General features: G+C 54.5%; 8 protein-coding genes across 9 annotated transcripts, besides 9 other annotated features; 2 read left to right on the forward strand and 6 right to left on the reverse strand.

The window, feature by feature from the left end:
- Window positions 1-2,327: 2,327 nt before the first annotated feature.
- EKO05_0009266 (uncharacterized protein) lies at window positions 2,328-3,140 on the reverse strand (the record flags this gene model as incomplete). The annotated part of the gene is made up of 2 exons (XM_038942079.2): window positions 2,328-2,610; window positions 2,716-3,140. 2 exons carry the CDS (start codon window positions 3,138-3,140, stop codon window positions 2,328-2,330), a joined length of 708 nt encoding a protein of 235 aa, XP_038795867.2.
- A 485-nt stretch (window positions 3,141-3,625) lies between these two features.
- EKO05_0009267 (uncharacterized protein) lies at window positions 3,626-4,710 on the reverse strand (the record flags this gene model as incomplete). The annotated part of the gene is made up of 2 exons (XM_038941911.1): window positions 3,626-4,526; window positions 4,589-4,710. 2 exons carry the CDS (start codon window positions 4,708-4,710, stop codon window positions 3,626-3,628), a joined length of 1,023 nt encoding a protein of 340 aa, XP_038795868.1.
- Window positions 4,711-4,783: 73 nt separating this feature from the next.
- Window positions 4,784-5,074, reverse strand: EKO05_0009268 (uncharacterized protein; the record flags this gene model as incomplete). The annotated part of the gene is made up of 1 exon (XM_038946739.2): window positions 4,784-5,074. The coding sequence occupies one exon, from the start codon at window positions 5,072-5,074 to the stop codon at window positions 4,784-4,786; it is 291 nt and encodes a 96-aa protein (XP_038795869.2).
- Window positions 4,802-4,832: a tandem repeat.
- Window positions 4,911-4,999: a tandem repeat.
- A 34-nt stretch (window positions 5,075-5,108) lies between the features above and the next one.
- Window positions 5,109-5,163: a tandem repeat.
- Window positions 5,164-5,394: 231 nt separating this feature from the next.
- Window positions 5,395-5,425: a tandem repeat.
- Window positions 5,426-5,601: 176 nt separating this feature from the next.
- On the forward strand, window positions 5,602-10,287 carry EKO05_0009269 (uncharacterized protein; the record flags this gene model as incomplete). The annotated part of the gene is made up of 1 exon (XM_038946740.1): window positions 5,602-10,287. One exon carries the CDS (start codon window positions 5,602-5,604, stop codon window positions 10,285-10,287), a length of 4,686 nt encoding a protein of 1,561 aa, XP_038795870.1.
- Window positions 10,288-11,168: 881 nt separating this feature from the next.
- On the reverse strand, window positions 11,169-14,134 carry EKO05_0009270 (DNA helicase; the record flags this gene model as incomplete). Its single annotated transcript, XM_038941952.1, has 3 exons — window positions 11,169-11,291; window positions 11,347-13,792; window positions 13,842-14,134. 3 exons carry the CDS (start codon window positions 14,132-14,134, stop codon window positions 11,169-11,171), a joined length of 2,862 nt encoding a protein of 953 aa, XP_038795871.1.
- Window positions 11,385-11,432: a tandem repeat.
- A 417-nt stretch (window positions 14,135-14,551) lies between the features above and the next one.
- EKO05_0009271 (uncharacterized protein) lies at window positions 14,552-17,292 on the reverse strand (the record flags this gene model as incomplete). Of its 2 annotated transcripts, XM_059637503.1 has the most annotated exons (2): window positions 14,552-17,028; window positions 17,124-17,292. In XM_059637503.1, the coding sequence occupies 2 exons, from the start codon at window positions 17,290-17,292 to the stop codon at window positions 14,552-14,554; spliced, it is 2,646 nt and encodes an 881-aa protein (XP_059493486.1). The 2 variants fall into 2 exon arrangements, with proteins under 2 accessions (XP_059493486.1, XP_038795872.1); XM_038946741.2 differs by having other exon boundaries at window positions 14,552-17,292.
- Window positions 16,097-16,133: a tandem repeat.
- Window positions 16,653-16,678: a tandem repeat.
- Window positions 17,293-17,689: 397 nt separating the features above from the next.
- Window positions 17,690-17,716: a tandem repeat.
- Window positions 17,717-18,450: 734 nt separating this feature from the next.
- Window positions 18,451-19,688, forward strand: EKO05_0009272 (uncharacterized protein; the record flags this gene model as incomplete). Its single annotated transcript, XM_038941922.1, has 3 exons — window positions 18,451-18,479; window positions 18,546-18,780; window positions 18,831-19,688. 3 exons carry the CDS (start codon window positions 18,451-18,453, stop codon window positions 19,686-19,688), a joined length of 1,122 nt encoding a protein of 373 aa, XP_038795873.1.
- Window positions 19,689-20,022: 334 nt separating this feature from the next.
- On the reverse strand, window positions 20,023-21,458 carry EKO05_0009273 (G4 quadruplex nucleic acid binding protein; the record flags this gene model as incomplete). Its single annotated transcript, XM_038941936.2, has 2 exons — window positions 20,023-20,644; window positions 20,695-21,458. 2 exons carry the CDS (start codon window positions 21,456-21,458, stop codon window positions 20,023-20,025), a joined length of 1,386 nt encoding a protein of 461 aa, XP_038795874.2.
- Window positions 20,920-20,942: a tandem repeat.
- Window positions 21,459-21,538: the final 80 nt, after the last annotated feature.

Consider the following 21,538-nt stretch of genomic DNA (forward strand, 5'->3'; position numbering starts at 1 on the left):
CAATCTGATATCGCCAAGGTCTTGGTTGGAGAAAGACAAGTAATACCTATCCGCTCATAGTGATCGTCCTCCGGCCTGATCAACATGATGTAATCATCTTCAGTCTCGGATATTTTTCCACGGGCCTCGCTATGTATGAGAAGACCCTTGGTAGCCGTAAAGTTGTCCGGTTCTGACATCGGCACATCCCAAAATACTTTGTACAAGACCTTGTAAGACTCGTTAAAAGCCAATGCGACCCTGTACGAGGCTCCTACGACTGGTAAATCCGCTGTACTTGATGCTATCTCTAAGACCCGGGTCTCGTTAGCAGCGCTTTCGTCGACACTCGGTGTAAATATCGACATCGGAATGCGTTCCTGACTGATGCGTATTGAGATGTCGAGCATGTTGACAGTAACTGGTTGCTAGTAGCGAAGGCTTTTCTCCCAATGTATTCCACCCACCCAGCCTATTGGTGACCAACTAGGGAATTTGGGCCCTCGATGACTTTTTCCAGAAGAATGGAACCATAAAAACGCAAACCCACGATTTGAAATCGGTGGAGGTAGCTGCTTTGCGCTGTTGTTACGGCTGGTGTGACCAAAAGGCACTCCCCAAACATGGTAGATCAGATCAGTTCTGAACGTGTTCATAGCACTACTGATTGCGCTGAGCGCATCTGGTTGATATGACAATTCCTTGGCGCTGTATGCTTGGAGGTACGACATTGCTTGCGTCATCTGATTCCTGGGAATCCGTCGAGATTGTGGTATCCAATGCTCCATTGTGAATTCCACGTTTGTTTCCCAATCGAAATCACTAGCAACTTCATGTTCCACATCGGTATTGCAGGTGAACACACATTGACGTTCTGTGAAGAACAGTCGTCTTCTAGAAAACACAGCCTCCTGAAAAGTCCAGCCGCGCTGTGCCCAGCGAGACATTGCGATGTCTTCCGGTCCGTTTTTCAGGGAAGCAATAACGGATAGACGAATGGATCCTATCGTTTCATGTAAAAGGAATTGATCCCGCGGGCTACTGGACAGCCCCGAAAGACCGTAGGTGGAGTCTTTTCCAGCCGCAGCAAATATTGTCAAGCATGCGGCTTTGTAGATGTCGGCCATTCGCATGATCTGGGCATGCTTCTCCTCATGCTTGCTTTGATCTATGCACTATATGTGTAAGCACAAGTGAGACTTTGCGCTTGAGAAAGCTTACGTATCGATCGACCCAAAGATTGAACCCTAGCAATTATACAGCATCAATGCTGTCTGCGATTGTTTTGGGTAAGTTTGTACCCAATTTTAGGTTCTCCATGACGGGTTGAGCGCCCGCATTACCCCAAACGTATGACAGGGCCACGTATCTGCAACGTGCAGGTGCTGGGGTGACAATTCCTTGTTCGCAATCGATGACCTTCATCAATGGTACTTCTGGCGTATCTTGTGACTCGTAGCACCTTTGATGGCAATTTACACAGTTCGCTAGCCATTCCTTGGCCACATCGACATTCAAATAACGCGGACATAGTTCTTGAAAATCAGACACCAACTGGTCTGAATACAGGCAGGAGACCAACACCGCATGACTGTCGTAGCCTACGTAGGGTGCGTCTCACTTTACTCCGGCTCTGACACACCCGACGTACCCAGAACAGCCCTCCAGTTCTGTGAGAGGGTTCCTGTATTTACATAGCTTGTTAGTGCCCTGTGTGATGTTGCAAGTAAGAAAATATGATGCAAGGAAACGGCAGATCCGACAGCTCGAGAGCTGCGATGTTCCCGGAGAATCTGTGATCTGAAAATGGAAATTATCATCTATGGTGAAGCCTCCCATAGCGAGCTGCTCCCAAGGAATAGCAGCGCACCTTGCACAGACACCATCCATCCCCTCCAAACTCGACATTCCATCCGATGAAACTCTCACAAGCTCTCGATCGGTGGACTGACAGTTAGGATTGACATCCGTCATATTGAACAGCAGTACGACAACTACTCCGAGACGTTCGGTACGGGGCGTCGGAGTAGGTATCGGTGGTGGTATGTTGTGAGCTTTTGAGGGGGAGGAAGACAGACATCAGACTGAGATGCATAAGTAGGCAGCAGCATCAGATGCCGCTAGTCGGGTTGGGAAAGCACAACGCAGCCTTGCGCATGGTTGTACGTGTCCTCGTATTACCCTGACAGCTAGCCAGTAATCATCTCCTCCGTTCTCAACGCCGCCACGATGTTGGACTTTTGAGCGAATCTTCCTTTTGCAAGATACTCTGGTGTTCAATCACCGTAGTAACGGATGGCGATCATGTGCTGAAACGCTTACTCTCCATACTACGCGCCACCCACCTATCACATAGGCATCCTAATCATCTCCTCCTTAGTCCAATACTTGCGCATATTCTCCGCTCCCAACTCCTTAACCTCATCGTCCAAATGCTGCCAGAGCACCTTCCCAAACCCATCGAGGATCTTCTTGAGCTCAGGCAGTCGCAGCTCCCTCTCGCCAGTACTGCACTCGTCGAGGTACTTTGTGAGCTTGTCGAGCCCAACGTGTATCTGCTTGTGCTGGGTGAGGAGTTCCAACTCTTTTTTGAACGCTGGCTGCTTTTTGGCGAGGATGGGGAAGTAGTGTCTGTTTGAATATTAGTATTTGCGTAGTCTACGAGAGATTACTCGGCTTCGTCATGTCGATCGTGGTTTGAAGTCGAGGTCGGAAGCAACCTCGAGATAAACGTACCTCTCCTCGATGCCGTGATGCCCCTCTAAATGACTGCAGAACTGCAGACCGAGATTGATGAATTGCCTGATGCTCATGCCCTTACTCCGCTTGCCTGTCTCGCACGCAGAGTAAAGAATTTTCCAGGTTTCACGGAATTGGTTGTGGAAGTAGTCCATGCGCTCGGCCATGCGGTTATAGATGCGGAATTCATGTTGGGTGAGCTTGGGGAGAGTAGGCTCTGAAGGAGTGGTGGACGTGGGCAGGGAGTCTGAGAGTACAGGGTCGGTGGTCGCCATTGTGGTTAGCGTTAGGCTTGGCGATGCTGCTTTTATTGTTGTATCGGGGAGTTGGTAGACAATGCCACGGGTGAAGGTTCTCCTTGAGGAAGTTCGGATGATTCGATGTGGCGAGGGCGAGAACCTGAAAGGACGCAGGATGTGCATACGCTCAGAACGCTGAAGACAACAGTGTGCAAGACAGACGAAGACGCAGGGTTTGACAAGATAGCAGGACGTTGATATGTATGTTCTTCTTTCGGAAAGCTCAGCAACTCGGCACTTCTGTGGCCACTCGTAGCGTACTCAATCCTCGATTTTCATTACAAAGACGGGAAGTGCGCTTCCGGGAGACCGAGCGGCACAGCGTGCAGAAACGCGACTAAGGCGCGCTTCGCGTTAGCGCGACACGTGTGGCAGGCGTCAACTCCAGTTGACAGCTCTCACTCACCAGATGCACTCGAGAGAGTACGTCATGTGCAACTGACACGTCTGCCCAGATGGATTCAATTTCCACGCTTCGGTCTGCCGAATGGAGCTATTTGTGGCACGCGGCCACCGTCTCACAAGTTGCGGTCTGCGAGGCCACATTGTCTGGTTGAGCCACGAGTCGTCGTGGGCACTGTCCACTATACGACTCTCTCAGCACACCATCATTTCTTTCGTGTCTTCGCAAATTTCTCGTGCCATTTCCTCGCCGACGGTTTGGTCGCTACAGGCGCATCTTGCACGTTCGCCACGGCTACATCCTTGCTCTTGGCCCTGACGGTGGTGTCTGATGGAAACTCGTACGACCCTTCGATTGCACTGAGCTTCGCATCTTTTCGCCATGCTTCCGGCAAGCTGTCCTCCCAGTTGTCTGTGAATTCGGTGATGAGGAAATCGATGCTTCCCTGTTTCGCGTGGAGCAGGGTTTTGCCGACAAATGCAACGGTTCTTGCTCGGTCAAGACATGACCATGGTCCGTCGGCGTCCTGCTCGTCGTTTGAGAGGTGTCTGAGCACGGCCTTGACGAAGGACAGCGGATGCCCGTCTTCAGATACCGCTGCTGCTACCTCTTCGGTTAGGAATTGGCTATCGAGCTTGAGGCCCTCGGCCAGGGAAGCCGCATTGATGGATCTCCAGACGTGTGACAGTGCGTTTACAGAGGGGCGGTAGGTGTCTTGATCGAGCTCAAACGCCATCAGCTCGTCCCATCCGGCGTGGCACTGCGCATCTGACAGGGGGAGATTCTCGAAGATGGTGGCTCTGCTCTTGCCGTTGCCCGTTGCGTCGACATGGCCAGCGACAACGTCGTACACGGGCAGCACGTCGTGCAGCAGAGCGACAGCAGAAGCGTCCGAGGGGTGTAACTCCAGAGTGGCAGGGCACGAAGCTATGGCGCATGTGGCGAGGAGGGGTATGTGGTTGCCATGGGAGTCGAGGGACTGGGGCTGGGTGACGAAGAGCGAATTCGACGTCTGGACCTGGCGCAGGTGGAAGGTTTTGTTGGGCGTACAGAGCACGGCATATGCAGGCGTGCCAGGGGCGGCGGCGCTGGATTTGATGGAGAGCCTGTGCGCGCCAGAGATCAGAAGAGGATCCACGCAGCAGCGGGACGGGATCATGGAGCGCACCGCGGGGGATTGGGGGCGTCGAGCAGCGCGGCCACGTCCGAGGGCAGCTCGAGCAGCTGCAGCTTCTGGGCGCGGGCGCTGACGGCAAAGGGCACGCCGCCGTCGTGTTGCTGCGTGGCCATGGCCTGGTGGGCGCGCGCTGGAGATGGGAGTGGTGGGGGAGGGCAGAGGCAGCAGATGACGCGGACCCAAGGCCTAGCGGCGCGCGACCACGTTGATGTTGATGTTGATGTTGATGTTGATGATGACGATGGTCATTGTTTGCTTGTTTGACGACGGTCTTGTTTGTTTGACGAGGTTCACGTTGATGATGACGATGATCTTTTTTGTTTGTTTGACGACGGTCTTGTTTGTTTGTTTGACGATGGTCTTGTTTGTTTGTTTGACGACGGTCTTGTTTGTTTGTTTGTTGAATCCACAGCCGAACATGCTGCAAGGGCGGCCATGGTCGCTGCACCCTGCACCCAGACCGAAAGAGACGGCCATGGCGGGCAGTGGGCACCTCGGGCTTCCCAGCACATCCCCGTTCCCCGTTCCCAGTTCCCAGTTCCCAGATCCCAGATCCCAGATCCCAGCGGCCTGTCCCACGCTATCGTTGTGCGCTGCTCTGTCTGCACCGCCCGCGCTAGCCGCCGCCTGTTTTGGTTTTGGAGCTCTCGACCGCAGCTTTGGCGTGCAGCGTGCAGCCAGTCACCGTTTCGTGCCTTGTTTACTGCGCGGTGACAGGCGAGCCCTTGAGTGACATCTGCGCCAAACACCCAACATCAACATCAACATCAGCACTCGAACGCACACGCACGCACGCTCGCCCGCGCCCGCGCCCGCGCCCGCACCCGCACCCTCGACAATCGCGCCTTCCTTCTTGCATGGCCCAACAGCCTCCACACCCTCCTTTCTCCTTCCTCCTTCCCCCACCGTCGCCCTGATTGCGCGATGCCAATGCGGCTGCATCTTCTTTTTCCCGCTTCATAGTATAATCCCACCTCCGCCATTCGTTCCCGCGCGCTGCAGCAATGGGTGTCGTCATCAACCAGGAGCCCGCCGCTCTCCCCGCAGCAGACCTGTCGCTCTTCCACGCCACAGACGAGCTGCTCTCCAACTCGCCCGTCCTCATCTTCTACGGGCCTACCTCGACCGCCGCGCAAACCACAAACTCGCGCATACAGACCCACATCTTCACCCCGGCCGGTCTTTCGAGCTACGCGCGCCTGATCGTGTCGCCCACAGCCTCCTTCTACAATGCCGTCACATGTCTGCCGCGCGAGGAGCAGGGCGACGAGATATGTCGTGGCCTGGCCTTCAGTCTCTACAAATACTTCGTCGAACTGCCCGCCCAAGTGAAGAGCGCGTGGGAGAGGCGCTACAGCACCAGAGCCAACATGCACATGGCCCCCACGCTGTTCTCTGAGCAGCATGCCGCCATTGTCGCAGCCAAAATGGTCAAGGTCGAAAACACCGAGGAGATCATCGTCGATGTGCGCCATGCACTGGGAGAGCAGATGCTGTCGTGGGTCGACATGGATGTCGTCCTGCCACAGGGCAGCATACAGAAGGTCAACACACGAGACTCGGAACAATTCGACGAGCCAGAAGACGACGCTCTCGAGCAGCAGTACGGATCATATGCCCCAGTCATCAGATTGTTTGGAGAGTCCACCTTCCTACCCACATCACGCCTCCGCCGAGCACCCTCCAAAGCCAGCCAACTTAGCCGGTCACAGTCGTTTTCAAGGAAACAAAAGGAGACACTGCGCCGCGAGATGTGCGAGCTATTGGACACCGAGGAGAACTATGTCAGCAAGGTCCACGACTTGGTTAACAACGTCGCCACCGAGTTTCGTGAGAAGGCTAAGCACAGGTCCTCTTCCAGCTCAAGTCCGAATGAGCAGACGCTTCAAGGCCTGTTTCCACCAAGCCTAGACAAGATCCTTGAGGTCAACTCCAACTTCTTAGAGGAGCTGCAAGTGATACTCGAAGAGACTGAGAACGGCGCAATCCAAGACATCGAAGAATCCACGGACGACGTCTTCATCGCCCCGTTACGAGGCCAAAAGGATCCACCAGATGTCACTGGAGCGGCCAGAGTCGCAAAGGCACTTATCGAATGGTTCCCCAAGTTCGGCGACTGCTACACTGACTACATGGCTGCCCATGGCGACTTCTCGCAGTTGCTGAAGGCCTTTACCAAAGAGCCAGCTTCCAGCTTCTCGAAAAGGGTCTACGAGACCGGTGAACAGCGGCTAACATCATTACTCATCGAGCCCGTGCAGCGCCTGCCTCGCTACAACCTCTATATCGACCAGATCGTGAAGCAGCTACCGGTGAGGCATCCAGCGATCAAGGATTTCCTCAAAGCCAGAGATATCATCTCCGAGATATGCTCGAGAGAGGGATCAGCAGCGCAGCAAATGAAAATCTCCGATCGTTTGCGCAAAATGGTTTATCAGTGGCCGTCAACGCTCAGGCCCCAAGGAAGACTGATCAATGCCATCGACTTTGTGGAGCTGACACCACCCTACCATGGAGAGCTCAGCGGACCAGCCACTACTCCAGGCATCTTTGTGCTTTTTTCGGATCATCTCGTGATCTTACACAAGCCGAACGACTGCACCGCGACTGCACGTAGTCTAATGGCTGACCTAGACAGCCCCAAACTTGTCGAAGTTCCGGACGACTCCTCTGAGCTCGTCTTCCACCAGCACCTTCGACTATGTGACGTATTTGTCAGCGAGCACGCCGATTCCAGCATTGTCCAATTGTTGTCCCCTACCCCACGCATAATTCAAATGGGACGCCCTCCGACCCCCGATCGTCAAAACATCGGCATTCGTATGTACTACGTGCAAGGTGCTTATGAGGGCCGAGCACAAAGAGTCGTCGAAGACCTCACCAAGGCCAGAATCGAGGGGCGATTTGCAGAAGCTGAGCGGGAGAGCTTCAAGTGGGAAGTACGAAGTCGGCCTGGGGACCTCAATTTGTTCTCTTCTGTCACGGAAGAAGCAGGAAATGCGCCACCTGAGGGCCGCAGGGAACCCTCCAGAATACAGATTCTGATAGAGGCACCAAAATTCTCCCAACCTATTGAAGTAGGCTATGATGGTATCGAGGTGGTCGTCAAAATCTCCATCCTCGACAATGGTTTCTACCTCATGGACATCAGTGGACCGAATGGTTACCTCGCACGAGACAAGCTCACCAAAGTAGAATTTCTGCCCGTGCTGACAAAACGACTGGCCAACTACTTTCAACAGCGCAACAACATCAAGAACCCGGGCTTATCCGAAGCGTATCTCCTTCGCAACCAGCTGATTTTACAGTCGCTGAATCTTCGGATGACAGATGTGGAGGAGTGGAGAGAGATGAAGAGCCGACCCGCTTCACCTGTCAAAATGCTCAGCAACATTTTTGGTGCTAGCGTCGGCAGAGAAGGCGGAGGGCGAAAACTTCAGCGTAACGCCCATACTCTTGGAGACATTCCTCGCATGCCGCCTCCTTTGCAACTCGCACCGACCCGTACCCAGAGTCGCGATGGTCCCAGCTCGCGACCAACATCGTCGAGGAGTGCTGTTCTCGACGATGCACAACCCATCGACTCACTCTCCAAGCTGGAAGACTCGTTAGCGAATATTACAATGGCTCTTTCAGCTCGCAAAGGCAACATTGTTGGTCGTTCTGTTCGGGCTCGAGCCGTTGCAGACGAGCTTGTGGTCAACGAGCTCTACAACTCACTCCTCGAAACGCCATCGGACCTTGACCTCGCCTCGCAATCCTCAGTTGATGTTTTGTTTGCTGTGTTTGATAAGTTTCTCAATGTTGCTTGGAAGGAGAGGATGGGGCCCGTGTTGTCACACGCCACGTTTGTGTCCTTGCAGATGCGGTCAGACAGCATGTACCCTGGAGAGTTTGAAGAATACTTCCGCGCGACCTTCAACAGCCTCGCACCCCAGAACCAACGAGCAACTCGAGTCATCATCCAGCTCCTAGCCGAACTGCTCGATGGTACGAGTAACGATGGGGATCGCGGCATACTGACAGCTGCTTTCGCTGAGATGATGGTACCCGCTGGTAACGCAAACGATTTCATCTCCCTAGTCGACCGCCTAGTGCAGGATATAGACGCCCTCTTTCCAGCCGAGACTCCTGGTTTCTCAACATCGAACTACGGATCGATCGATGCAAAGGGTCGCGCTAATGCTGGTGGCTCCATTAATTCGAACACTTCTCTGAGGCGGCGGTTTGGCTTTGGGAATTTGTCAAGAGAAAACAGCAAGTCCGAGAATGAATCCAAAGTCAGCTCACTCTGGCGGTCCTTGAGCAAGAATAGCCACAGCCAGGAGAACTTCTCTGCCAGTGTATCAAAATCGGTCGGCCGTTCCAACTCCATAGACGCTGGCCGCCACTCACCTAAGCGTCCATCATCACGAGATCGTCCGACCGTTCTCGGTGCCTTCCAATATGAGAGTGGGAGTCAGAATAATCGCTCTTTCTTGGGAACCATTGGCGAGGTACCTCCTGCCACTTCCAAGCTCGCTGTCCCTACCCAGCCCCGCAAGAAGCGTCGTTCCTCACTAAGTGACCTCAAGGAGCTGCAGTTTACTGACGACGCACCCTCGTGGTCTTCACAGACTCCTCGTAGACCTGATTCTACCCTACCAAAGAACCGAGGCAGCACCTCACCACCTCGTACGCCTTTGCGGACTGCTGTTTCGTCCCACAAACACACGTCGTCTATCCCAGCTCCAATGCGATTAGGTTCACCTATGAGGAAAGAGAATGAGCCTGTCACTTCTCTTCCACGAAGGGGTAGCATTCAGCCGGAACCACGACCAGTCGAAGCCTTTACGCGTAGAGGCAGCGTGCAACCCAAGCCGGCTACCCCCAGACAGGAGAGTAAAGATGAGATCACTATCAAATCTTTCACACAATCAACGTCCACACACTCCAGGAGACGCAATGAATCTATCACTAGTATACCCACTCTTCGCCCCATGTCTGGCTCCGTTGCCGGTCTGTCAGAACGTCCAGGCTCTGGAAATACTGTCAGGCTGCCGCCTTCCACACCCCGATCTGCCATCAAAGCCGTTGCTCCCTCAGCAACTACCAACGGAAGTGGTAGTGGAACCGGTGTGACAGGCACGCCGCGCAGACTTCGTATGCAATCGCCACAGAAACTCCGTGAGCGACTCCAGACCCAGCAAAAGGATATTGAGAGCGCCTCGCACGATCTGCAGAACGTATTGAACGACATTGGTCATGAGCTGAGTGCCAAGAGCACCCCGCGCCTCCATCCTCAGACTTCAGCTCCCTCACTAGGATCTGGCACACCTACCAAAGCACAATCAATGACACTAGAGGCTCGCATAGCTGCTCTCGAAAAACAAGCCAAGGCCACTCTCGACGCTCTCTCCACCCGCGCTGCCACCATCTCATCCGATGTTACTACGTCCCTACAAGTGTCTGAGGCACGTGTCAAGCAGCTCGATCAACTGTACCGCGACTCCAACGCGGAGAACGAGGCACTGTATGCGCGCTTCAACGAAGAGCTGGAGAGGGTAACAAGTAGTGCACGCAAAGGGAAGGCCAGCGAAGAAGTCGATCGCCGAATGAGAGCTAGCGAAGAGGAGGCCGCGAGGTTGAGAAAGGAGAACGCGAGGCTGAAGAGGGAGGTTGCGGGGTTGAAGGCACAGATCAGGGAGTGAGTGAGTTGCATTCGATGCTGCTACTGTCTCTCTACCTTAAGCCGTACTTCAAAGCAGGGACAGCTCGATTGACGCAGCGAAGGTGGCTTCTGTTCATCAGCTTGTCTGCGGTACAGTCCGTTCTGGACTTCCAGAATAGTCTGGCTTCTGTCGTTGGACGATTCTCGACGGCGGGCATCTATTCGGCATCGCGTCTCATTACAGACGCCCTGGTGTTGCGTTCACGCAGCCATTTTGCTCTTGGTCGACCTTTTGAGGAGGAAAAGCATTGGAAGGAGCAATTCTAGAAGAAAGTTCGATTAGGGGTCATGAGCCGATAGTCGCTCAAGGGTCATTTCCATCATTGCAGGAGTTCTAGCATGCGGGATCCAGGCATTATACCATTTGCATATTTATCAGAAGCAATCCAATCAAACAGAAAATATTCATGTGCCGTGCCTGATTGATAACTTTGATTACAGTGATGACTATGAATTCTCGATCGATGCAATTCACAATCGACTGGGTGTATGAGTGCAGCATCTCGCATGACCTACCACACGTACAAGCGCAATCACCTCGTAGCTTGAGGTTGGCTGAACCGTGGACGGGAAGTTAGATGCAGAGGCTGAGCCGGAGACCATGCAGTAGCGCTAGCCTAGTCTATGTGAGAGCGGCGAGACATATACTCAAACCTGCCCGGCTGGCACCAGATCTGCTGTTGCTCTAGCATATCAAGGGGCAGTGGAGCCTTGCAAAGCGGAAGTGAATTGGGTATAACATTGTGTCGAAATCTGCCTTTGCACATCTGAACGCCAGCTCCAGACCATACTTGAACGCCCAATATCCGTCATGCTCGTCGTCTCGTCGTGTCGACGTCCTGTTCGTGTCGATTGCAGAGCTTAGACAATGTCTTCGACTGGGCAGTTGGGGTGCAGGACATATACGACCTTACCGCCAGTATCGGCCTGCTGGCCCTGCTCGTCCGCCAGACCCTCGCCCCGGATCAGCATGAGGTATTGCTCCTGTTGCACACGTTAGCATTTGAACCATCAACATGTTCAGCACCAGACAACATACCTTGACAACCTTTTTCAGCACCTTCTTAGCGAGTACTCTCTCCGCCTCCATGTCCTCCTGTGTCTCCATCTCATTCTCCTTCTGCTCCAAGTACCAAACCAGCAGCTCCTCCTCTTCGACGCCATCCTGAGTCTCCTCCTGATCTTCGTTGACGCGTCGCACAAACATGTTCCGCATCGCAACATACTTGTCGTGCGTGATCTTTGTTTTCTCTCTCGGTGCAGGCGCAGGTGTCTCTGTACGCGCGCGCTCGTCCATAGCGGCATTATCTTCGCCTTCGGCGGCTGCAGCGGCAGCGAGAACCGCTTCGTCATCCTCGTCTTCCATCTCAACATCGTCCTTCTCAACAGAAATAATGGACTGGCGGAGGAGATTGTATGCCTCTTTGACGAACTCGGGTGTAATATCACTGACACAGTTCGCCTTCGCAATAGCTTCAGATAAGCGAATCATAGACTCCAGTTGTCGTACGGTGATGCGATAGCTGTTCCGCCCAATGCCGCCCTGGGCGTCGTCGGCACGCAATTCCTTGTACTTCTCAACGAGCGTCTCGCGCGCTTCGTCTGTGAACTCAGGGCGGAAGGTCTTTGCGAAGCGGATGTAGCGCTGTAGTTGCTCCGTTGTGAACTCTGGATTGACGGCATCGTCGCGATTTTTGTGAATCCCAACAATGTGTTCGGCAAGGTGGCGATCCACAGCTTCGTCGCATTCGTCGAGGACGACAAAGAAAAGATCAAATCGGGACATGATGGGTGCAGACATATTGACATTGGCACGGAGTGTGGTCTTGCGGTTGTAACGACCACCGACAGGGTTGGCGGCTGCGAGGATTGACGTGCGAGCATTCAGGGTGGCTTGGATGCCGGCTTTGGCGATAGAAATAGTCTGTTGTTCCATGGCTTCGTGAATAGCGACTTGATCGGCGATGTCCATTTTGTCAAACTCGTCGATTGCGCAGATGCCGTTGTCAGCAAGCATCAGAGCTCCGGCCTCGATCGTGAACTCGCCAGTCTCCTCGTCCTTGACAACTGCAGCCGTAAGACCTGCCGCGGAAGAGGCTTTACCAGATGTGTAGACAGCGCGTGGCAAAAAGCTACAAACGTATTTCAAGAACTGTGACTTGGATGTTGAAGGATCGCCAACAACACAGATGTTGATGTCACCACGCAGAGACATGCCTTCAGGTGTCTCTTTGGAGACACCACTCATCAATTGGAGAAGGATACCCTTCTTGATGACTTGGTGACCGTAGACCATGGGAGCGATTGAGTCAACCAACCGCATAAAGATGTTGGGCTTGTGCACCATATCTTTCAGATCCTGGATCTCTGCCGCAGTAAGGGTAGCAAGGTACTCTTCCTGCGCTTCCTCTCCAGATGTAGCGTTCGGCTCGATCTGGCCTTGGTGCAAAGAAGTGAGGATGTTGCTGGCTTGGCCGTTAAGATGATGATTTGACGATTGGCCTGGCGTTGTGTGATCAGGCGAGATCATGCAGGCGAGGAAGGACATGCGGTAGGTCAAGTCGCGCACACCAAGCGCTTTGAGACCGCTGACTCCAGAGCCTCCAACGTCGTTGCCACGTGATGTGTTTGAAGTGTCTCGCATTGCCTGTGGTCTGACACCTGGTACACGGAACTGGCTGACATCTGGGATGACAATAGCAGTTCCAGTGAATATGCACTTCTCTCCGGCCTTTGCGCGATCAACCATCTCTCCTCGCAGAATAACGTCCATTGTCCGAGGCATGCTACCTGTAGGGATTTCAGAGCTGTTCTCCTGGATGCGGACCTTCTGCCAATCCACAAAAGTGGACTGTCTGATGTCCAATCGCCAGCCTTCTCGGTTCATACATGTAACGTTGGGGCATTGTGTTGGTTCGGTGTACTTGAAGGTCTGTTCGATGTTGGGCACAACTGTGTTGCAGATCTCGCAAACAAAGGTTGCCATGGACAACTCTGGTCGGACCTCGGAGGTGCGGGTGGCAGTACCTGAGATGGAAAGCAGGCTGCCAATGGAGGTGGTCCGCAGCTGGCGGATGCGCGAGACGAGGGGCAAATTGTAGAAAGCCAAGGTGAACAGCTTGTCGGTTTGCTGGTTCGCAGTCTTCTCCTTCAGACTATCATTCTGGCTTGTAGCATTCTCGGCTAGCGAGGCAGCAGTCACAGAAGAAGTCGACTCTGGCTGGCGGTGCTGGCGGAAGTACTGTGGTTCGTACTTGGCAAGCAAGCTGTGAAGGGCGCGGATCATATAGGGCAGGAAGCGGTAGTACTCGCTGGCAATGGCCGCTGCCAGGATGCCATCTTCGTGGCGGAGGAGGTGTGTGTAGTCGACGTAGAGGGTGGAGAGCTGGTACAGCTTCATGCCGCGTATTTGCGCTACGTAGTACTTGTCCGTTGTCGCAACGCTCGAGACGGGCAGGGCTGACGGCGAAGGGTCTTCGGTATAGCTAAAGTCATATCAGCATTGTCGTCTACCCACTGCATCGCCAGGCTCACTTTTCTAAAAACTCCTGGAATCGGAGCGACAGGGTCTCTCCAGTGACATCCACCACTTTTGGAATGTCTGTCCTGGGCGCATTGGGCCGTCTAGCGCCTCCCCGAGTGCCTACAACTTCGTCGTCTGGGAATGCTTCGACGTCACTGTTTGCGCCGTTGCTCTCTGAAGGTGGCCCGCGAGGTCTTGCAGACGAGAAGCGTGTGCCGGATGATCGAGGTGTGGGTCCGCCGACGGTGCTGGTGGGAGTCGCCGCAGCATCCGAGTGCAGGACAGCATCCAAGAGAGAAGACATGGTGGGTTGCTGTACTGCCTGTGTCGTCGTCGGTTGGTGGTGATGTGGGGTCCACGGACGCGTTTTCCTCGCGTTCCATCACGCCGGCAACCGCGTTCAACGCTAGGCCGAAATAGGGCCTAATTGATTCTGGTCAACCTCGAGACAAAGTGCCGAATAGGTTGAGTGAAGGCTTCAAAAGATTTATAGATGCATTTCTCAATGTGAAAATGCCGATGTGGTCTATGGAATTCGACTGGGGCTTGCACAGCCTGATGCAGGATACATATGAGGAGGGTATACAACTTGATAAGTGAGAACGAGGCACATGCATCGCAAATGGCTTCGACAGCCACAACAACCCAAGAAAGAATGCCAAAACGCCGATGAAATGCAGTCACACAACAGACTAGAATCCAGTAGAAAAGATGCCTGCATCTAATCGTTCAGAGTTACGTCATAGTTGTAGTTCTCCTCGGCATCGTCGCCGTGGAGGCGCACGCGATAAAGACATGTGTTCGAAGCTCCCCAGTTCGATGTAACCTGCACAATGACCCTGCTGGTCGGTACCGAAAGCTGGGCATCGAGATCAAAAGTCTGCACATGATTGGAAGCGTGGATGTTGTACTTGAAGGTGCCCAAGCAAACGTAGCCGTGCCTTTGCAGATCTGCAGGATCCAGGCACTTGTTGTGGCTCTGGCCATAGTTTTGTTTGACCGGTTGATCTGTTTCAGCCCACAGCTCGATGTTGCGCGGAGCGTTGTTGACGTTGCCCGTAGGAGACATGCTTACCGGTGCATGCTCGACAGTGACCTGTTTCGGGAACATGTAGCGCGACAGAGAAATACCGAGTCGAGCGTACCCTTTCATAGGGTTTGGTGCCGCGCACCAGCAGTCGCCAAACTCTTCCCATTTCGTAAGTGCGGCTTTGGGCGGATTCGCGGTGGCTCCACGCATACTGCTCTTCACTAGTTTGGCGAGCCAAGGCGAACCATTGTCGAATGTTGAAGAAGTGCGACCGGGTTCGACGATGGCACCGAGTCCAGTGGAGAAGTAGTTGGGCTTTTTTAGGTTGAGCTCGTAGCTGGCAATGAGGTTGCTCTGAGCAAGGGACTCCAGACGGATGAAATCCATAGAGTTTTTGCGCACCTCGGCTTGGATCAACGACTTGATTTTCGGTTCGTGGTTCTTGAAGCTTTCAAGAATCTTTTGATCGACATCGGCAGATATAGTCTTGTAGTGCTGACCCATCATGTCCATAAACTCACGACGGTGCACTATTTCCGGTCGAACCGCAGGCTTTCCAACGTCAACAGGCTCGCCATTCAAAGCCTGCACTTTCTGATTGTTTGCTCTGAGAAATTCGATCCACTCGGTGTCATCGCCCTTGGACTGCGCTTTGCTCAGTAATGCGTTCCAGAACTCGTCGGTAATTTCGCGGTGACCATCTGGATGGCGACGAACCACTACTAACTCCGGTAGCTCTTCCTGAATCTTTTCAATAGCTCCGTGCATAGCGTCAAATTTTCCTGTGTACTCTCGATGGTTCTTCCACACGCGTGCCCACACAAGATGATCGCCCGTTGTGTCGCCTTCGTGCAGCCAATCTTGGAGCAGGTCCGTTTCGTTGTACCTTTGCTTACTAGGCATTATCCAGTCGGCAAGGTCGTACCATGATTGCGAGAGCCGAGTGCCAACAGCGGTGTGCATAGCAGTCTTGGGGTTGGCATCCGAGGTTCCGGAGAGCAGTGTGGAGAGGAGAAGAACAATGCCTCCAGAGATCAACAAAGCCCAATAAGCCCGTTCGAGCACTGGCCGCCATGGCCATTCTGGCTCATCTTCCAGCAGCTCTTCAGGCAAGAGCTCCTCAAATGGCCCGATATGCCCGACCATCTGTTTGACAGAGCCAGGGTGGCGGAGCTGGATCCCTGGTTGGGCTTGTGGTTCCGGCTGTCGTGCCACTCGTGGCTGAGAATGTGCTTCGGATCGTGGCTCGGATCGTGGCTCGGATCGTGGCTCGACGCGTGACTCGATGCGTACCTCAGGTCGCACAGCATGGCGAATTTCCGGTTGTGGTGCTGGCCGCGAGGCAGGTCTGGGTGCAGGTCGCGATCGCCCTGGGCCATCCCTCTGCAGTCTGGCACGCTCTTCTGCAAGAAGATCGTCGATAGATTCATCAATCGCAACCTTGTCAGGCGTAGCCTTGGTGCTGGGTAACAGCCTGGTCGATTGACCGACAGCACGGAAAGTACTTCTGGGAACTGGAGTAGGTTGTTGTGAAGAAGAGCGTGGAGCCGTGCGACGCTGATTGTCCTGCAGCATACCAGCTTCGTGTTCCATGCCAAAGGACTTAGATGTACTGCCGAGCGAAAATGCAAGGTCTTCTTCACTGAAAGGTACGCCAGGCGACTCGAAAATGAAAGGTGCCGCGATCCGCGGAGGGGAGGAGCGTTCGTGTATCGGCGAATGACGCGCACGGCTTCCGTTAAGTGCACCACTCATTCTCGCCTGACTGCCCAGCTCGTCAACACTATCGTCTTCCTCCTCCTCCTCCTCCTCCTCCTCTTCGTCATCGTCGCGAGCAACGGCATCACCTCTCTGGTTTTGGAATGCCTGTGCGAAGCCTGTTGCAGAGACTGACAACTCTTCTGCGGCACCGACACGACCACTGGCGCCATAAGCATTTGATCTGCGAGGTTTGACTTTGGTGAGCGGTCCTTGGTTACGTTGGCGAGTACCCCCTGAGGTGTAAATCGTCACCACTGACTGCTCAATAACAGAACCAGCTTTTGAACTCAGTCGTCCAGAACGACGCGGCGTGGGCCCGCCCAAACCTGACATGATGAAGTGTGGAGACCGGTAAAGAGAAGATGAGAATTGAAAAGAAGCTTCCGGGTAGTCTGTTGTGTTCGCAGCTGTACAGATATGAGTTGGTGTTTGATGAATGTTGTGTGCGTAACGGAGGCAAGTTGAGGAAACAAGTGCAAGAGAAAATAGTATAATAGGAGCGGGGTAATTAAACAGCAGCAGTAAGAACAATAGCGCTGACAATAGCAAAAACTGAGTGGCTGGTGTTGATATTCACCTGAACTTTGTTGCGGTGAAGGTGAACGCTGGGCTTCCAACAGCGAAAACAACAGAGGTAACAATGCGCCGAGGAGTATTTCAAGAAATCGCATCAACTTACACTGCCGCTAATTCCCAGGTATTGCACTTCTGACTCCGGACGCAAGCTTCACGACAGTCGCGAGTCTATTTCTAGTATTTTCTTTGATAGTTGTAGCGCCGTTGATGTCGGGTCCTTGAGGTGGCAGGGTTCCCAGACACGTGTAGCCGCGGTCGTTCACGCGTCGCAACCCGGAAGCACAAGGTCAGGGCGGATTGTATTAGTTTCTTTCGTGTATTTGCGAGTTTGCGATCATTATTCACGGGCTGAACGCGACGTCGGCAGTATCGGTTGGTGATGATGAGAATGCGTTGTGAGGTGTGGTGTGAAGCTCGAGGCGCGTGTGCCAGGGTTTGACCGGAATCGGCAATCTACGCCCGTGCGCTCGAATGTACGTAGGCATTACTGCGCAACAACAACAAAGAAAGCAACAACAAGGATATCTCAGCATGTTGTTATCGATGCTTCTCAGTCTGGTGGACTGAGCTTGTGCTGTCGAGGTGCATGGAGGGAGGACGCGTGAGTCGATGTCGCACCTTCCTCGAAACGGATCCCAGGACCCTGACATGCCGAAGCTTAATCTCAACCTCCCTTCGCGTGTACATACTGTGTGCGTGCTGTACCTGCAACCTGGTGTCCCCCAAGGTAACGCGGCCAGGAGTTATCATGTCGCAGGTTCGGCAGTGCCAGCGGCTGTGAGTACTGAAAAAGGCAAATGAGAGACTGCCGAAGCAACGTGGTGAGACTGTTGCAAGTACGAGAATGGGTCGAGTTGCCCTTGTGGTCAAAAGCACTGCTTCAATGAACTGTTTACCTAATGAAGATGTGTTGAGCTTTTGCTACAATTGCCCTGGATATGGCCTGACTGAGTCATGAACGAAGGTAAGAACACGGGTACTAGGAACAATCGTCGACTGGAGTGTTGTTGAAGCGTGCATGCTCGAGCAAGCCGTGCCCCATTGGCGCTAACCGTAGGCGGAGACCTATCCGCTCGTAGCGTGACGCGGCGGTGTTGCGAATAGATCATGTCCGTTAGGTTGCATCCATTGCTGTGCTCGTAACTTTTTATATCTCTGCCACCTTGCAACCGCTTACCAGCTCACCACACATATAATCTCGTCCTGCCCCTCTTCTTTTCTTCTACACTCACAACTCTCACATAGAGCTCACAATGGCTGTAGGATCTGTTCTCGTCACTGGGTAAAGCTGCCCCTCCACCCCCACATTCTCCAATCCACCACATAGCCTCTTGCTGACTGCTCGCAGTGGCACGGGCTACATTGGCTCTTTCACGGCCCTTGCTCTCCTCGAGGCTGGCTACAAGGTTGTCATCGTCGACAACCTCTACAACTCCTCCAAGGAGGTCATCAACCGCATCGAGCTCATTAGCGGCAAGAGGCCAGAGTTCTACCAGCTCGACATTCAGGATGAGGCCGCGCTCGATAAGGTGTTCAAGGAGCACCCAGACATTGATAATGTCATCCACTTTGCTGCACTCAAGGTCAGCGTCACACCACTTCGACCAAAACGTGTATACTGACCCAACTACAGGCCGTTGGCGAGTCTGGCGAAATCCCTCTCACATACTACCGCGTCAACGTCGGCGGCTCCATCTCCCTCCTCTCCGCAATGGAGAAGAACAACGTCACAAACATTGTCTTCTCGTCCTCGGCAACCGTCTACGGCGATGCCACACGCTTCGAGAACATGATCCCCATCCCTGAACACTGCCCCATCGGTCCGACAAACACGTACGGCCGCACAAAATCCACCATCGAGAGCGTCATCACCGACCAGATCGAGGCTAAGCGCAACAACGCGAAGAAGGCAGGAAACGAAGACGAGGGCAAGAAGTGGAACGCTGCTCTGCTGCGCTACTTCAACCCCGCCGGCGCCCACCCAAGTGGCATCATGGGCGAGAACCCGCTCGGCGTACCGTACAACCTCCTCCCTCTCCTCGCCCAAGTCGCAATCGGCAAGCGCGAGAAGCTCGTTGTCTTCGGCGACGACTACAAGTCCAAGGACGGCACCGCCATCCGCGACTACATTCACGTCCTCGACCTGGCGCGCGGCCACTTGCAGGCACTCAACTACCTGCGCGAGCACCAGCCCGGTGTCAAGGCGTGGAACCTGGGCACCGGCAAGGGCTCGACCGTGTTCGAGATGATCAACGCGTTCAAGACAGTCGTCGGACGCGATCTCAAGTACGAAGTGCAGGGCCGGAGACAAGGCGACGTCTTGGATCTGACTGCCAACGCCACCCTGGCCAACAAGGAGTTGGGGTGGACGACCGAGTTCACGCTCGAAGACGCGTGTGCGGATCTGTGGAAGTGGACCGAGAACAACCCCGAGGGTTACGAGCAGGCGCCACCCAAGGCGTTTGTGGAGGCGCTGAAGAAGAAGGCTTGAGCAAGGAAGCTGAGACAGGGGCTTGGATCGTTGCAAGTGTGCCTGCATGGACGTTGTGTTGCAATTGGGTATATATCATCGCGGGCGCTGATACACGATACATCATAAGACATAGACTTATCAAAAGCATTGAACATCACCTCGTATGAAAAACACCCGTTTCGGACGCATACGGTTCACACGTTCTTTCGTGAGAAGTGTCGTGATTGCGTCCATTTGTCTTGGGCATGTCTTATTGTATGCAGGGCAGAATGTATCACTGTCTCGCAGCGTGAGGAACCGCTTGTGTGTCTACCATTTTGTTCCTGGTTTGCAGGTGCACGTGCAATGCATTCTATCGCACAACAGCGCCCTTGAGCGTCGACACGCTACACAGACCAGCAGCCGTCTTCAGCTTAGCGACGCCCGTCTTCTTGTCCGCGCCTTCGCCGCTCAGCTGCGGTACCTCTTCGACGTTGAAGCCCACCTCCAAGGCGTCGGTGGTAGTGAAGCCGGGCTGGATGGTCTCCCAGACCTTCTTCTTCGGGTTCAGCACGCCCTCGGGCTCGCCCTCCCACCCCTCGAAGAAGACGCGGTCGCCGGCTTTGGACTCGGCGGGTGGGTTGACCAGCTCCACAGGGCCCTTGTGTGCGTCCTCGCCCTCGGCCACGCGCGGCGAGGCGGCGAGCACCATGGCGCAGCTCTTGACGCCGCGCATCGTCACGGGCTTGAGGTTGCACACGGCGACGATCTTGCGGTTTTGCATCTCGGCGAGCGGGATCAGACCGTTGAGACCGGAGCATACAGTGCGTACCACCTGGCCCTCGTATTCGGACGTATTTTCTGTGCCAGGCGCATCGCCGCACGCGACGGTGGAGACATAGAGAGAGTCGGCGTTGGGGTGTGTTTCGGCTTTGAGGATATGGCCGACGCGGAGGTCGATAAGGGCGGGGGAGAGGGGCTTCTCGACCGGTGCTCTGTGGGGTGTCAGTACAAAGCCATTGTCTCGAGGAGGGGAAGGGCGTACGGCTTCTGGGGCTTGGGCTGCTTTGCCTTCTTCTCCTTCTTCTGGGTGGGTGCACCCTCAGGGGGGCCCTTCTTTGCGTCTGTGGCGCCTGTAGGGTTGCCGGCGACTGTGCCTGCGACAGCGTCTCCAGCAGCCTGTGCAAGGTCCTTGGCCTTCTCCTTCTTGCTCTTCTTGGCCTCGGTGGCCTGCTCGCCCGTCAGGGTTGTGGGTGTAGCAGCGTTGCCCGCAGCGGCGGCAGCAGCAGCAGCTTCCTTCTCCTTCTTCTTGCGCTCCTTCTCGGCCTTGGCATCGACGGGCTTGATCTTGAAGATGACGTTGTCCAGCTCGATGGCGACCTTGTCGTCGAGCTTCAGGCCGAAGACGGGCGAGTTCTGGACGAAGTCGACGTGGCGGACGATGTGATGGTAGCCCTGCTCGCCAGTCCTCTCCTCGGCGCTCCACCTGGAGACGACGGGTGCAAGCTTCTGGTAGAGGGCAATGTCAGCCACGGAGGGCTTTGCGCCGAGGACCGTGGTCCGGCTGGCGAGGTGGGTGTTCAGTGAGGAGAGGCGGTCGGACGACTTTGCGGCATCGTCCGACGACGAGGCGATGTGGGCGGCAGAGGACAGCCACTGGGAGATGTCCTTCTTCTCGGCGTCGGTGTAGTTGGCCTCGGGGAAGAGAGCCTGGGAGGCCTTGATGGCGTCTGTCTCGTCGGCAGCGTTGTTTGGGGCGTGGGTCTTGAGGTACGTGACCAAGCTGTGGTCGAGGGTGGAGCTGGACATGGTGAAGGTGCGCTGGAAAAAGGTGGCGGCGAGCGGTGACGGCGGGGCAAAGAAGGGGGGTGATGCGGCGGATGCAATGC

Source organism: Ascochyta rabiei, chromosome 16, assembly GCF_004011695.2.
Source record: "Ascochyta rabiei chromosome 16, complete sequence".
Taxonomy (NCBI): domain Eukaryota; kingdom Fungi; phylum Ascomycota; class Dothideomycetes; order Pleosporales; family Didymellaceae; genus Ascochyta; species Ascochyta rabiei.